This window comes from Sebastes umbrosus, chromosome 6, assembly GCF_015220745.1.
Source record: "Sebastes umbrosus isolate fSebUmb1 chromosome 6, fSebUmb1.pri, whole genome shotgun sequence".
NCBI classification, from domain to species: Eukaryota; Metazoa; Chordata; class Actinopteri; order Perciformes; family Sebastidae; genus Sebastes; species Sebastes umbrosus.
Genome location: NC_051274.1, coordinates 30,097,370 through 30,111,695, shown reverse-complemented (window position 1 = coordinate 30,111,695; position 14,326 = coordinate 30,097,370). Strand labels below are relative to the sequence as shown.

General features: G+C 46.2%; 1 protein-coding gene across 14 annotated transcripts in view; it reads left to right on the top strand.

Moving 5' to 3' along the window:
• The first annotated feature begins 1,797 nt into the window (after nucleotides 1-1,797).
• The window catches only part of hcfc1b (host cell factor C1b), a 24,121-nt gene continuing 11,592 nt past the window's right edge, over nucleotides 1,798-14,326 (top strand). For 2 of the 14 annotated variants that reach the window (XM_037772643.1, XM_037772642.1), the window contains exons 1-25: nucleotides 1,837-3,045; nucleotides 5,159-5,307; nucleotides 5,623-5,783; nucleotides 5,884-6,086; nucleotides 6,372-6,456; nucleotides 6,556-6,662; nucleotides 6,756-6,935; nucleotides 7,117-7,434; nucleotides 7,522-7,670; nucleotides 7,927-8,115; nucleotides 8,729-8,956; nucleotides 9,698-9,802; nucleotides 9,890-10,052; nucleotides 10,139-10,254; nucleotides 10,421-10,556; nucleotides 10,630-10,805; nucleotides 11,299-11,473; nucleotides 11,593-11,690; nucleotides 12,209-12,376; nucleotides 12,490-12,573; nucleotides 12,651-12,734; nucleotides 12,817-12,883; nucleotides 13,595-13,755; nucleotides 13,937-14,086; nucleotides 14,275-14,326. The exon at nucleotides 14,275-14,326 is cut by the window's right edge and continues 129 nt beyond it. In XM_037772643.1, coding sequence (XP_037628571.1) covers nucleotides 2,874-3,045; nucleotides 5,159-5,307; nucleotides 5,623-5,783; nucleotides 5,884-6,086; nucleotides 6,372-6,456; nucleotides 6,556-6,662; nucleotides 6,756-6,935; nucleotides 7,117-7,434; nucleotides 7,522-7,670; nucleotides 7,927-8,115; nucleotides 8,729-8,956; nucleotides 9,698-9,802; nucleotides 9,890-10,052; nucleotides 10,139-10,254; nucleotides 10,421-10,556; nucleotides 10,630-10,805; nucleotides 11,299-11,473; nucleotides 11,593-11,690; nucleotides 12,209-12,376; nucleotides 12,490-12,573; nucleotides 12,651-12,734; nucleotides 12,817-12,883; nucleotides 13,595-13,755; nucleotides 13,937-14,086; nucleotides 14,275-14,326 — 3,676 coding nt within the window. In that variant the 5' untranslated portion in view covers nucleotides 1,837-2,873. Of the gene's footprint in view, nucleotides 3,046-5,158; nucleotides 5,308-5,622; nucleotides 5,784-5,883; nucleotides 6,087-6,371; nucleotides 6,457-6,555; nucleotides 6,663-6,755; nucleotides 6,936-7,116; nucleotides 7,435-7,521; nucleotides 7,671-7,926; nucleotides 8,116-8,728; nucleotides 8,957-9,697; nucleotides 9,803-9,889; nucleotides 10,053-10,138; nucleotides 10,255-10,420; nucleotides 10,557-10,629; nucleotides 10,806-11,298; nucleotides 11,474-11,592; nucleotides 11,691-12,208; nucleotides 12,377-12,489; nucleotides 12,574-12,650; nucleotides 12,735-12,816; nucleotides 12,884-13,590; nucleotides 13,756-13,936; nucleotides 14,087-14,274 lie in introns of all 14 variants that reach the window. The other 12 variants (XR_005207256.1, XR_005207255.1, XM_037772641.1 and 9 more) reach the window with 12 other exon arrangements.

Below are 14,326 nucleotides of genomic sequence, written 5' to 3'. Positions count from 1 at the left end.
CAACAGCAGAGGGTCACATGAAGGTACGACATCATCATCACACCTGCATTAACATCATGTTGTCAGTGATGTCATGTTATCATGACGTCATGTTGTTAGTGAGGTCATGTTATCATGACATCATGTTATCAGTGATATGTTATCAGCAACATCTTATCAGTGAAATTATGTTATTATGACATCATGTTATCAGTGATGTCATGTTAGCAGCAACATCTTGTTATCAGTGACATGTTGTTATGACATCATGTTATCAGTGACATCATGTTATCAGTGACATGTTATTATGACATCACGTTATCAGTGACATGTTATGACATCATGTTATTATGACATCATGTTATCTGTGACACCATGTTATCAGTGACATCATGTTATTATGATATCATGTTATCAGTGACATGTTATTATGACATCATGTTGTCATTACTAATTAACATTATTAAATCTGGAACCATCAAATGGTTTCACATTCATTTTCTGTCAATTGACTAACTATTTAAAGCAGCAGTGGGTGGAAATGGAGCAAATATTATTAAATAAAGTTATTTTTAAAAAACGGCCACTATATCCTGACAGTAGTGCATAAGACCGGTAATCTGAAACAATCATGTGTCCTCCGGTGTTCTTAATGGCATCTGCAAGATTTCACAGACCGGAGGAAAACAACCAATCAGAGCCGAGCTGGAGCCTTGCCGTCTCTTAGCAGCTGTCAATCACTCGCAAACTCCAATCAAACGGTCAAACTAAGGAGCGCTGATCAAATATGAATCAATATTCTGTCACTGTAATGTCTATTTCTCAACTCAAATGTTTTGAGAAACATTTTGTAGTGTACTGTTTAGCTGTAAAATGAGAAAGTTTGTGACCCAGCAGCTGTGTTGAGATCTGTTGAGGAAATACCAAGCACCGCCCACCAGCCAGAGCACAGCTGATAGGAAAACTCTCTCTCTCTGAAATGACCTGTGATTGGCCAAAGTTTCCCGTCACCGGCTAGATTGTTTTAAAGCCTGAACACTTGAACTACAATATGCTGAAAGGTTATTATGGATTTTTTTGCCCAATGATGCCAAAATGTTCTGCCTAATGCAGGTTTAATTTATTGATGGATTAATCGTTTCAGCTCTACTTGTATAAACTGAGGTGTTTAATATAACAAAACATAATATTTTATTTCAATTGTTTTTGTGTGTAAAAATCTGTTTTCTTAACTTGTAAAGTAACCAAAGCTCTCAGATAAATAAAGCAAAGTAAAAATTATATTATATACTGCTGGTAGATTGATCTTTAATAATACATCAGCGTTTATTAGTATATACTGATGCTAGTTTAATCTATAATAACACAACAGCATTTATTACTTTAGCAGATTTAGTTTTAATCATCTGAATTTGTAAAAGTAACTAAAGTTAAATAGATGTAGTGCAGTAAAGAGTATATAATATTTCTCTCTGATGTAGTGGAGTAAAAGTAGAAAGTAAAGTACAAGTACCTCCAAATTGCGATAATAATAATAATAATGCAGGTTTAATCGACTAATTGATTAATGAACTAATAGTTTCAGCTCTACTTGTATAAACTGAGGAGTTTAATATAACAAAACATAAAATTGTTTTAACTTTCAAATGTTTTGTGTGTAAAAATCTGTTTTCTTAACTTGTAAAGTAACCAAAGCTAAATGAAATAAATGAGTACAAGTAAAGTACAAGTACCTCAAAACAGTACTGAAGTGCAGTACTTGAGTAAATGTACTTAGTTACAGTCCACCACTGTATCATGTATTAGGTATTAGAGGGTGTATCCTGGTTCACTGTGTTGTTGTGGCTGTTAGCCGTTAGCCGTTAGCTGTTAGCTGTTAGCCGTTAGCTGTTAGCTGTTAGCTGTTAGCCACCTAGCTTCTCTGTGTGTGTTTTGTTTGGTTGCCGTTAGCAGCAAGATGGCGGCTCCCGTCCCGGCGCACGGATCCTCTGCTCTGCATCTTTAACATCATCTCTCCTCCTCCCCGGTGCTCCGCTAGCACCGTGCATGGACCTGGACCGGCCGGGCAACAACTCAGTAACCCGCAGCTGGATCTATCTCTGTTTCTGCTGGTTTTCTATCAGCCTGAGCGGCTCCCGGCGGCGGACGACCGACTGAGCTCAGCGATCCACCGGGGCTAAAATGGCGGACTGTCTGCTGCAGTTTCTGGGCTAGCTAACAAAGCTAACACCCCACAGACTGGTCCCTGCTAGAACCAGAACCACAGACTGGTCCCTGTTAGAAGCAGAACCAGAACCACAGACTGGTCCCTGTTAGAACCAGAACCAAAGACTGGTCCCTGTTAGAAGCAGAACCAGAACCACAGACTGGTCCCTGTTAGAACCAGAACCACAGACTGGATCACCAGAGCAGGATGTTTATCCGCCTCTAAGTGACTGAAGCTGCCCACAGGAACACTCTGGTGTTAAAACAAACAAGGCTAACTACGGTAGCTGCTGTCAAATTAGCCCTGCTAGTTAGCATCAGGAGCTAGTTAGCCTCTGCTAGTTAGCATCAGGAGCTAGTTAGCCTCAGGAGCTAGTTAGCCTCTGCTAGTTAGCATCAGGAGCTAGTTAGCCTCTGCTAGTTAGCATCAGGGGCTAGTTAGACCAGGGAGCTAACTAGCTACTAACTAAACTAACTAGCCTCAGGAGCTAGTTAGCCTCTGCTAACTAGCCTCAGGAGCTAGTTAGCCTCTGCTAGTTAGCTTCAGGAGCTAGTTAGCATCAGGATCTAGTTAGCAGGCTAATGCTAACCGTGTTAGCGAGCCTTGCCTGAACTATTTGACTGTATTCGGACTGACTGACTGACTGAGTGAGTCCAGCCCATCTCTGAGGACCCGGACCAGCATCATCATGGCCTCCGAGCCCGTGGTGCTGCGGCCCCGCTGGAAGCGCGTCCTGGGCTGGACCGGCCCGGTGCCGCGGCCCCGCCACGGACACCGAGCCGTGACCATCAAGGAGCTGATGGTGGTGTTCGGCGGAGGGAACGAGGGGATCGTGGACGAGCTGCACGTCTACAACACAGGTACCGGTACCGGGTTCATAACTCTCTGTGGCGGGTAGAACATAAGCTATATGGTGCTAGACGTTAGCGTCTGTTAATGCTAGCGGGAAGCTAACGGTCGAATATATGTGGTTGTGACTTTATTCTGGGGGTGTGATGGTAACTGGTGCTGGCTGTTAGGGAACCCACTGGGGGTTTAGCCCGCTAGCCTGGGTTAGCTCCTTCTTATTCAAGCTAACGAGCTAGCCCGCCAAAGCCTATGGAAGGAGGCTAGGACATGGGTTTTGGGGATGTGGGGTACAACGCATGCGCAGTGTAACTCAAACTGTGGTCGTGCATTCTGATTGGCTCAATTTTGACGAGGGCAGACCAGACTGTACTGCGCATGTGTGATACCCCTCATCTATGACGCGTGTCTTAGCCTCCTTCAATAGGCCTTGGCTCCTTGTCGTTCAAGCTAACGAGGTAGCCGCCGTATCCGCATGCTAACAGGATTAGCTAGTTTAACTAGCGGAGCGGCTCCGGCAGAAACAAACAGAGAGAAATGGCGCGTTTTTACTGAAAACATTGTGACGTCACAGAGAGACACGCCCCTCTGCTGCTGCAGCAAAACAGATGGAGACAAAACAACAACATGAGCTGGAAACATTAAATACTGTGAAGGTGTTTCACTGTTTATCTATGAAAGTGTCTAAGTACATTTACTTATTTAAGTACTGTACTTAAGTACAATTTTGAATTACTTGTACTTTACTTGAGTATTTCCATTTTCTGCTACTTTCTACTTTTACTCCACTACATCTCAAAGAGAAATATTATATATTATATACTCTTTACTACACTACAGCTATTTAATAACTTTAGTTTCTTTGACAAATTCAGATTATTAAAACTAAATCTACCAAACTAATAAATGATGGTGTATTATTATAGATTAAACTACCAGCAGTATATAATAATAATAAATGTTGATGTATTATTATAGATTGAACTACCAGTAGTATATAATAATAATAATAATAATAATAATAAATGCTGATGTATTATAGATTAAACTAACAGTATATAATAATAATAAATACTGATGTATTATTATAGATTAAACTACCAGCAGTATATAATACTAATAAATGCTGATGTATTGTTATAAATTAAACTACCAACACTATATAATAATAATAATAATAATAATAATAATAAAAAATACTGATGTATTATTATAGATTGAACTACCAGCAGTATATAATACTAATAAATGCTGATGTATTATAGATTAAACTACCAGCAGTATATAATAATAATAAATGCTGATGTATAATAATAGATTAAACTACCAGCAGTATATAATAATAAATACTGATGTATTATTATAGATTAAACTACCAGCAGTATATAATAATAAATACTGATGTATTATTATAGATTAAACTACCAGGAGTATATAATAATAAATGCTGATGTATTATTATAAATTAAACTACTAGCAGTATATATTAATAATAAATTATTTTATATTTTATTAATTTTTTTATTTAATTTTATTTGTCACTTGGTGCCCTGAATTTTGTGTTTTCCTTAACCGAGGACATTTCCTCCATAAATTGGGCTATAAAAAGTCACCAGAATGCAGGAGTGTTTAACGCTCAAAGTTTCATGGGGGAAGACCTCTAGACTCCATTTGGACAACTCTTTACGTTCTGATCAGGTTTGGAAATAAACTTTTATGTCCACCTCCAATAGATCACCATTGTTGTTTTGGATGGCGAGTGAAGCAAATCTAGCAGCCACTTCCGATCTGTACACATGAGAGTGAAAACAAGAAAAGCTCGTACCTAAACGGGGGCTACTTCTGTCATTTGGTCATGGTTTGGCCACAAAAAGTCAGACAAGGACCAGGAAACCATCTTCTGCACGATTTGCCACACGCTGGTCCACGACAGGCATATTTGGCGTGCAGGCTATCGGTTGTCATTAACCGCCTTCACCTTAAACGGACTACAGGCTGTGTTTCACAGGAATGCATTAACACAATGTTTTGTTTGTGGCCAGGAATAGTATCTCTGTTGTACTACATCCAACCAGGGTTTGGGGTAACCTGTAGCCCGTCTGACATGTTGTTGTGTCCCCCCTGCAGCTACCAACCAGTGGTTCATCCCTGCAGTGCGAGGTGAAGTCCCCCCCGGCTGTGCTGCCTACGGCTTTGCGTGTGATGGGACGAGGCTGCTGGTGTTTGGAGGCATGGTGGAGTACGGCAAATACAGCAGCGACCTGTATGAGCTGCAGGTCAGTGATGTCACTGCAGAGATCACAGTATACCTGGGGGCTGCTGATACACCTGCATTGTTTCCCACAGGACTTTGTGAGACTGTGATGGGTTTTGATTTGGATTTGTTTGATAGTGAGAGTGGAGAGAGACAGGACATGTGGTGAAAGAGAGAATGGGAACCACTCGGTTATAGAGAGGTGAAGTCCCGCCTCTTCTGGTGGACCCCATGAGACCTTATTTCGGGCTGCCAGTACTCCTTGGGGGTCTGCTGAAGGAGGCCTGTGTGTGAAACTCTGTAGTTTAGTGTTTTTTGTCTCTTGTTGTGTCTTCAGGCGAGTCGTTGGGAGTGGAAAAATCTGAAGGCCAAGGCTCCAAAGAACGGTCCGCCTCCCTGCCCTCGCCTCGGCCACAGCTTCTCTCTGATTGGCAGTTGCTGCTACCTGTTTGGAGGACTGGCCAATGACAGTGAAGACCCCAAGAACAACATCCCCAGGTAGGAAACCCTGAACCACTTCCGCTGTCTTACCTAAAACAAGACGGGTCCCTGTTGGTCCGCTTTCATAACACATCTTCTCTACACCTGTCCCTCTCAGGTATCTGAACGACCTGTACTGTCTGCAGCTGCGACCGGGCTCTAGTGTGCTCGGCTGGGAGATCCCGCCGACATCAGGTCCGCCGCCGCCGCCCAGGGAGAGTCACACGGCCGTGGTGACAAGCGGCCGCTCAGCCAACAGACTCATTATCTACGGAGGGATGAGCGGCTGCAGACTGGGAGACCTGTGGGTGCTCCACATAGGTGAGACAGGCTCCACATACAGTGGGTGGGACAGGCTCCACATAGGTGAGACAGGCTCCACATACAGTAGGTGAGACGGGCTCCACATACAGTAGGTGAGACGGGCTCCACATAGGTGAGACGGGCTCCACATAGGTGGGACAGGCTCCACATAGGTGAGACAGGCTGCACATAGGTGTGACAGGCTCTACATAGGTGAGACGGGCTTGACATAGGTGAGACATGATGTAGCCTAAACTAAGCTGTACTGTGTTCTGATTGGTTCCTGTTCTGATGATGTCACAGACTCTCTGACGTGGAGTAAACCGACCCTCAGTGGAACCGGCCCCCTCCCCCGCAGCCTGCACTCTGCCACCACCATCAACAACAAGTAATACTACACACAAATACTACACACTAATATTACACGTACATGTTGTTAATGCATCTGTTAATCTCTCACCTGTCTGTCTGTCTGTCTGTCTGTCAGGATGTACGTGTTTGGAGGTTGGGTTCCTCTGGTGATGGATGATGTCAAAGCGGCAACTCATGAGAAGGAGTGGAAGTGTACCAACACACTGGCCTGTCTCAACCTGGGTACATACACACACCATAGACGTATGTCCCCATAACATACATGTGATACACGTCCACTGCAGCATGTCCACCTGTGTGTCCACCTGTCTATAGACACCATGTGTTGGGAGACGGTTCTGATGGACAGTCTGGAGGAGAATGTCCCCAGAGCTCGAGCAGGTCACTGCAGCGTGGCCATCAACTCCAGACTCTACATCTGGAGCGGCAGAGACGGATACAGGAAGGCCTGGAACAACCAGGTGTGCTGCAAGGACCTCTGGTACCTGGAGACAGGTGAGGACCTGGTGTTGTTGTTGTTGTTGTTACATCCACAACCAGCAGAAACCGGTAGATTGGACTTTCATCTCCGTCTTTGTAACTTCCGTTAAGACACACGTGCTATTTAAAGTCTCATCTATCTGTCTAATCTGGTGTTACCTGTCTGTCTGACCCCGTCTCACCTGTCTGTCCTCAGAGCGTCCCTGCGCTCCCTCTCGGGTGCAGCTGGTCCGGGCCAACACGTCGTCTCTGGAGGTGAGCTGGGGTCCTTCACAGACCGCAGAGACTTACCTGCTTCAGTTGCAGAAGTATGACATTCCCACCGCACTTGCAGCCACCTCACCTGCCTCACCTGTCCCTACTGCCACACCTGGAGTCAGCACCTCCAAGAGCCCTGTCCCCGTCGCCACACTACCAGCTAACCAAACTGTCCCGCTGTCCGGCATCACGCTGGTCCCCTCCCCCACTGCCTCCGTACCTGGAAACCCATTGGCCGCTGCTGCCAAATCTCCAGGTAGGTTTACACACCTGTGTGGGTAGATCTATAGGTGGTAGAGCAGGTAGATCTGATCGTCCTCACCCGTTTCCTGTATTTCTGCAGCAGTCCTGAAGGTGTCGGCAGCTCCGGGTGCAGCGGGTGGAGCCTCCATCGTCACAGTGAAACAGGCCACGCCCAAATCCACGGTCGCCATGACGACACTTCCTGCAGGTGTTCGTATGGTAGTACCTGCTCAGCCCGGTCAGGGGACGGTAAAGAGATCTTTATGATTCTTATCTCGTAACTTAAGGTCCATTTTCTTTTTCTGGGGCTTTTAACCACATGTTCACAGGTGTTCATCCTGTGACTCGTTGTCATCGGGTAAATATAGAACTTCAGTTATGTGGAGTTATACAGCCACCTGTTGACAGGTGTGAAAAATGTGTCTGAACTCTTGTTTCTGAATTAACTTTGACTTTAAACAGTTCAGTCCCTCTTCTCATGCCTCTCTTTCCTGTCTGCTCTCAGCCAATAGGAAGCAGTCCTCAGATGAGCGGCATGGCGGCGCTGGCAGCGGCGGCTGCAGCGACTCAGAAGATCTCTCCGTCCACAACGACGGTGCTGAACGTCCCTGCAGGAGCGACCCTTGTAAAGACCGTTGCTGTGAGTCCAGGATCCAACAGTCTGCCGGTCAAAGTGATGGCTCCAGTTACAATGGTACAAGTATAGTATAGTATACTGTGATACTACCGTTAGAACGGTACACGTCTGTGATACTACTGTTAGTGAAGAGTCTAGTCGTAGTGTTCTGAACCATTTGTAGACTTGTAGTACTAGAACGAGTATAGAGAGAAGAGCAGGGGGCCAAGAACAGAGCCCTGAGGTACTCCATATTTCACCTCAGAGAATATTGATGTTGTATAATTAAAAGAGACACGCTGTTCTTTCGGATAGATAAGATGCCAGCCCAGAGACGCCAAATTTGTTTTTCCAATCGGTTAAGGAGTATACAATGATCAATAGTGTCAAAAGCTGCACTGAGATCCAGTAGTAAAAGCACCGGGGTGGAATCTGAATCCATGTTAACGAGAAGATCATTTACGACTTTAGTAAGCACAGTTTCAGTGGAGAACAACATAAAGAATGGAAGGTTTGAGACGGGTCGATAGTTATTTAGAGACCCTTGGGTCACGTTGTGGTTTCACCAGCAGTCTTAAAGCTAGTTGCGACAAGTTGACAATATTAATATATATATATATATATAATATAAATGCACAACAAAATCGATTGATTGATCGATTAGTACAAACCTGTTTCCTGTGTGTCTCAGGTGAGTAACCCGGCCACCCGAATGCTGAAAACTGCTGCTGCTCAGGTAGGCGGGGCCTCTGTAGTCTCCACCCCCGGGACCCCCGGGCGACCAATCATCACGGTGCATAAGTCTGGGACGGTGACGGTGTCCCAACAGCCTCAGGTGGTCACCACGGTTGTGGGCGGAGTCACAAAGACCATCACTCTCGTTAACAGCCCACTCAGTATGGGAGGAGGCGGAGCTCTGGTGAGTGAGGTCACCTGCTGCTCGCTGAATGAAAACTTTATCAGGGCCCGAGCAAAAAAAACAAACTGAAAACAAGAAGTTGTTGTAACTTCGGCGTACTTTAACCAGTTTGCTCCACATTTCTCATGTGTGGTAAGAGTCTCGGCCTGAGGACATCCACATTGATCATTCATTTTCATAGCGCCACCTACTGCCAAATGACATGTTTGGCACTTTGATGTACTCCCTCTTACAGATTAATCAGATCCACCTCAAATTAGGTCAGAAGAGCCTTAAGATGTTGATGATGCTTTATAGTGAAGATTATGACTTTTCGTTGAACGGCGTCACAGCGGCGGTGTGGCGAATTTTGATGTCTCCCCTTGAGAGACCGTTGTAACTCGACTCCAGATGATCAGACAGACATCTAAAGGCCAATATTTAATTATCGTTATAGCGCCACCTACTGCCAACAATACGTTAGCTTGCTACTTGTATCAGATCAACCTCAAATTTGGTCCCCTTCAAATGGGAAGACCTTCATGATGCCAGATGGCGAAGCTTTAGAATTTTCGTGAAATGCCGTTGCCGTGGCAAAGAATTGTTTGCCATGAAACAGGAAGTTGTTTTTTGAGGGGCTGGAGTTCCTTAAAAACAAACAAAACTTGGCACACTCATTAAAAGTTCTAAAATGTGTATCATCCATACCTTTTTGATGACATGTAGACAGACCTGATGACCTCACTCCTCCCTCTGTTTCAGATCGGTAACCTTGGCAACCTTGGGAAGATGATGTCAGTGATTCACACCAAACCAGGAACGGTTACTGGTCAGGCCGGGAGCAGCCCAGTCACCCAGATCCTCCAGGTTACTGAGATCTTTACTGAATACTTAGCCCCACCCCCACCCCCCATTTTAACACCTGGCATTAACCCCCCCTCCTCTCTGTATCAGGCGAAGTCCGGCCTCCCAGCAGGAACCTTCTTGAAGTTGGTGACCTCAGCAGACGGTAAACAGACCGCCATCCTCAGCACCGCACAGGCCGGATCCACAACCTCCAAACCTGGGACCACCTACATCAAGACCATCCCGATGTCCGCACTGCAGGGGGGGGCAGGTACAGAACAGACAGACACACCTGAACTGCTTTTTATGTTTCATGTGATGATTGACTGAATGAAGCCCCCCCTATCCTCCCTACAGGTGCTAACAGTCCGTTCACGATCCTGACCACCAAGATGATGACACCAGGTACTGCTGGAAAGATCATCACCTCCTTCCCCAAAATCACCACAGCCGGCCAGCAGGGGCTCACACAGGTAACACACAACACACACACACACACACACACACACACACACACACACACACACACACACACACACACACAGGTGAAACACACAGGTAAGCGGGGGGGAGGGTATTGTTCGTTGCCCCCAACGGCTCAGAGTCTATATCAGCTGGTACAAACGTGTGTGTGTTCAGGTGGTGCTGAAAGGAGCTCCGGGGACGCCTGGTACGATCGTCAGGACTTTGCCTATGAGCGGAGTCAGACTGGTGTCACCAGGAGCAATTGGCACCAAACCCAACATCACCAGGCTGGTCGTCAAGGGAACCACAGGTAAAAACACCGGTCAGCTGTAACACACCTGCACTGAGCCAGCAGACTCTTGACAGGTGTGTTTGTGTCTCAGGTTTGTCCAGTCTAGGGACAGTAGCAGGAAGTGTCTCCAGCACGGTGGCAGGAGGAGCTGTCGCCGCCGCCGCCGCCGCCAACGCCTCCCTGGCAACGCCCATCACTACCCTGGCAACCATCGCCACGCTGGCCGGTCAGGTTACCACGTCAACTGCAGCAGCCGGACCCAAACAGGTAACAAGACTGAAGGCTTGGTATTGTAGTAAAACTGTAGGTTTGTCACTGTACTGTAGTACTGCAGTGTGTCTCTGTACTGTAGTAGTGTACTGTAGTACTGCAGTGTGTCTCTGTACAGTAGTAGTGTACTGTAGGACTTCAGTGTGTCTCTGTACTGTAGTAGTGTACTGTAGTACTGCAGTGTGTCTCTGTACTGTAGTAGTGTACTGTAGTACTGCAGTGTGTCTCTGTACTGTGGAACTGCAGTGTGTCTCTGTACTGTAGTAGTGTACTGCAGTGTGTCTCTGTACTGTAGTAGTGTACTGTAGTACTGCAGTGTGTCTCTGTACTGTGGTAGTGTACTGTAGTACTGCAGTGTGTCTCTGTATTGTGGTAGTGTACTGTAGTACTGCAGTGTGTCTCTGTACTATGGTACTGTACTGTAGTAATACTTTAGTTTTGTATCTTTGTACTGTAGCACTGTAGTAATACTGTAGTTTTGTGTGTACAGGTGACTTTGATCACGACTCCGAGCGGCGCCGAGGCTCAGCCGCTGGTCCAGGATCTGCCCGTCACCTTCATGGCTTCTCCTACTTCAGAAGAACCGGGAAATTCTACAAGTAGTACTACTACTTCTACTACTACTGCAGCATCAGGAGAGGCTGGAGACACGGCAGCTGCTACAGGTACAGAAACCAGTACTACTACTGGTTCCAGTTACAATACCAGTAATACTGCAGTAAATTGTTGTAGATGAATTATGAACAGGTGTGTTGATGATGTCACTGTGATTATGAATCTGCAGTGACGCTGGTCTGCTCCAACCCGCCCCATGAGACTCACGACACCGGAACCACCAACACTGCCACGGTGGCCGCCGCCAGCATGAGCCAAGAGCTGCAGGTGAGCTGTGACGAGATCAAGAGAGTCATGTCTTTATACTTTAGTGACTGTTTTACTACCTGGTTACATCTCTGTGTACATTTAGTGATTACTTCTCATTACACATATTTACTACAGTCCTCCTCACAGTCAGTGAATTACTGTCTATATAGATTATTTTATATTTTTACTCCTGCACTATTTCATGTCTCAGATTCAGATTTTTATTCATAGATATGAGATTTTTTTTTTTTTTTTTAAATTATTATTTTGGGGGCATTTTTTAAGCGTTTATTGATAGGACAGTGGATAGAGTCTTGGAAAGGGGGAGAGAGAGAGATGACATGCGGAAAGGTCCACAGGCCGGATTCGAACCCGTGTCCACCGCTGCCAGGACTGAGCCTTGGCCACACATGGGCGCCCGCTCTACCGACTGAGCTAGCCAGGCGCCCTAGATATGAGATTTTAAATGATGAATAAAACCTGTCTCTCTTGAAGTGAAACAGAAAACCCAGGTTAACAAGTGTGTGGTGAAACAGGTGCTCCTCTCTCCTCAGGTGAGCTCCAACCAGCCTTCAGTTCAGCAGTCTGCTCCTGTTCCTGCCAGTCTGAATGGAGGGAACACCTGCTCCAATCCACCATGTGAGACCCATGAAACGGGAACCACCAACACCACCACCACAGCTGGAGCTGGAGGACTCCGACAGGTGAGACAACACCTGATTGCAGACAGATGTACAGTATACTGATGATCAGTGATAAATTAAAAGTGTGTGTGTGTGTGTGTGTGTGTACTGAACTGAAGAGCTTCTATCTTCAGGTGTGCTCCAATCCGCCATGTGAGACCCACGAGACGGGAACCACCAACACCGCCACCACAGCTGGAACTGGAGGACTCCGACAGGTGAGAGAACACCTGATTGCAGACAGATGTATGCTGAAGATCAATGGTTGGTTAAACTGAAGAGTTTCTGTCTTCAGGTGTGCTCGAACCCACCATGTGAGACCCACGAGACGGGAACCACCAACACGTCGACCACAGCTGGAGCTGGAGGACTCCGACAGGTGAGACAACACCTGACTGCAGGTCAGATAGGTGTATACTGATGATCAGTGATTAGTTCAACTGAAGAGTTTCTGTCTTCAGGTGTGCTCAAATCCACCATGTGAGACCCATGAGACGGGAACCACCAACACCGCCACCACAGCTACAGGTGAGCTGCTGACACACCTTAGGCTTCATTCACAACCATCCCGTACACACAAGACAGAACAGGTTGGATTAATACAACTAGCGGTGGAACGGTGCGGGTGTTTGTATTGAACTGTTCAGGACAGGACGCTCGGTTTGGTATGCGACATCCTTTCGGTGCGCCCTGTGACCCAAACGGATGTTTATATTTACTACTCGCTCACATGGAACAGAAATTCTGGAGCGTGAGTTTTACCCTGAAAGTTTTGGCAGTGCACCAGCTGTTGTCTGTCCGTTGTAGCTAGCTGGATTAGCAGTCAGTGAAATGTAACGAGCTGAATATTGATATATTAATATTAACCCTAAAGGGCAAATTGGCCTCCTTTTATGTGTCCAATCAGTGCTGATGGTAAATGTAGTCCACTGATTGTAAATGTAGTCCACTGAAGAAATTAAAATCATGTCACGCCCCAGACACGGAGAGCATCGGGTGTGTTTCACACTCTACCTCTATCTATATCTGTCTGTCTGTCTGTCTCTGTCTGTCTGTCTGTCTGTCTGTCTGTCTGTCTGTCTGTCTGTCTGTCTATCTATCTATCTATCTATCTATATATCTATCTATCTATATATAGATAGATAGATAGATATATAACGGAGGTAGATGGAGATGAGGTTGAGCTTTAATATTTTGTCTTGTTGTGGCGATGTCACTTCCTGTCCTCTGTGTCCACAGCTCAGCAGAGTGGAGACGGTCTGCAGGGAGACTCCACAGAACCTTCCTCCTCCTCCTCCTCCTCCTCCTCTTCTGACCCCGCCTCCACCACTGCAGTCAGTCAGAGCAGAGCTGTTACCATGGTTACACAGTCCACACCCACACCCGGGCCATCCATACCTGTAAGTGACACACACACACACACACACACACTTGAGTTCCTGCAGATAAACTTAGTGTAATAGATGAGAACTGATGATGGAAGAATATAAATCACTACCCATCATGCAATGCACTCAGCTCGTCCTAAACAAGCCTTTCACCTCTGATGTCCCATGATTCCCTCTGTCTGTCTGTGTGCAGGAGATCTCCTCATTGGTCGGGGAGGACAGGGTGGAGTCCTCGGAGGCTGTCGCCATGGTGACGACGGCAGCAGAGGAGGGGGATGAACCTATGCAGACATCAGTCTCAGTGTTACAGGTTCACATGGAGGGCAGTGAGGCAGCAGCACAGGTACAAACACACACACACACACACACACATTAATACACACTGGAGGTCGTCACACACTGGAGGTCGTCACACACCGGGGGGCGTGGCTAATCAACGACATGAAAATGTAAAATAATCGCCTGTGAATATTGCTCTAGTGTCTCGTGTTACACGCACACTCTCAGGTAACCAATCAGCTCCTCCCTCAGGTGGGCGGTCTTCCTCAGGAGCTGATGTCATCAGAAGGGGACGGAGGTGAGG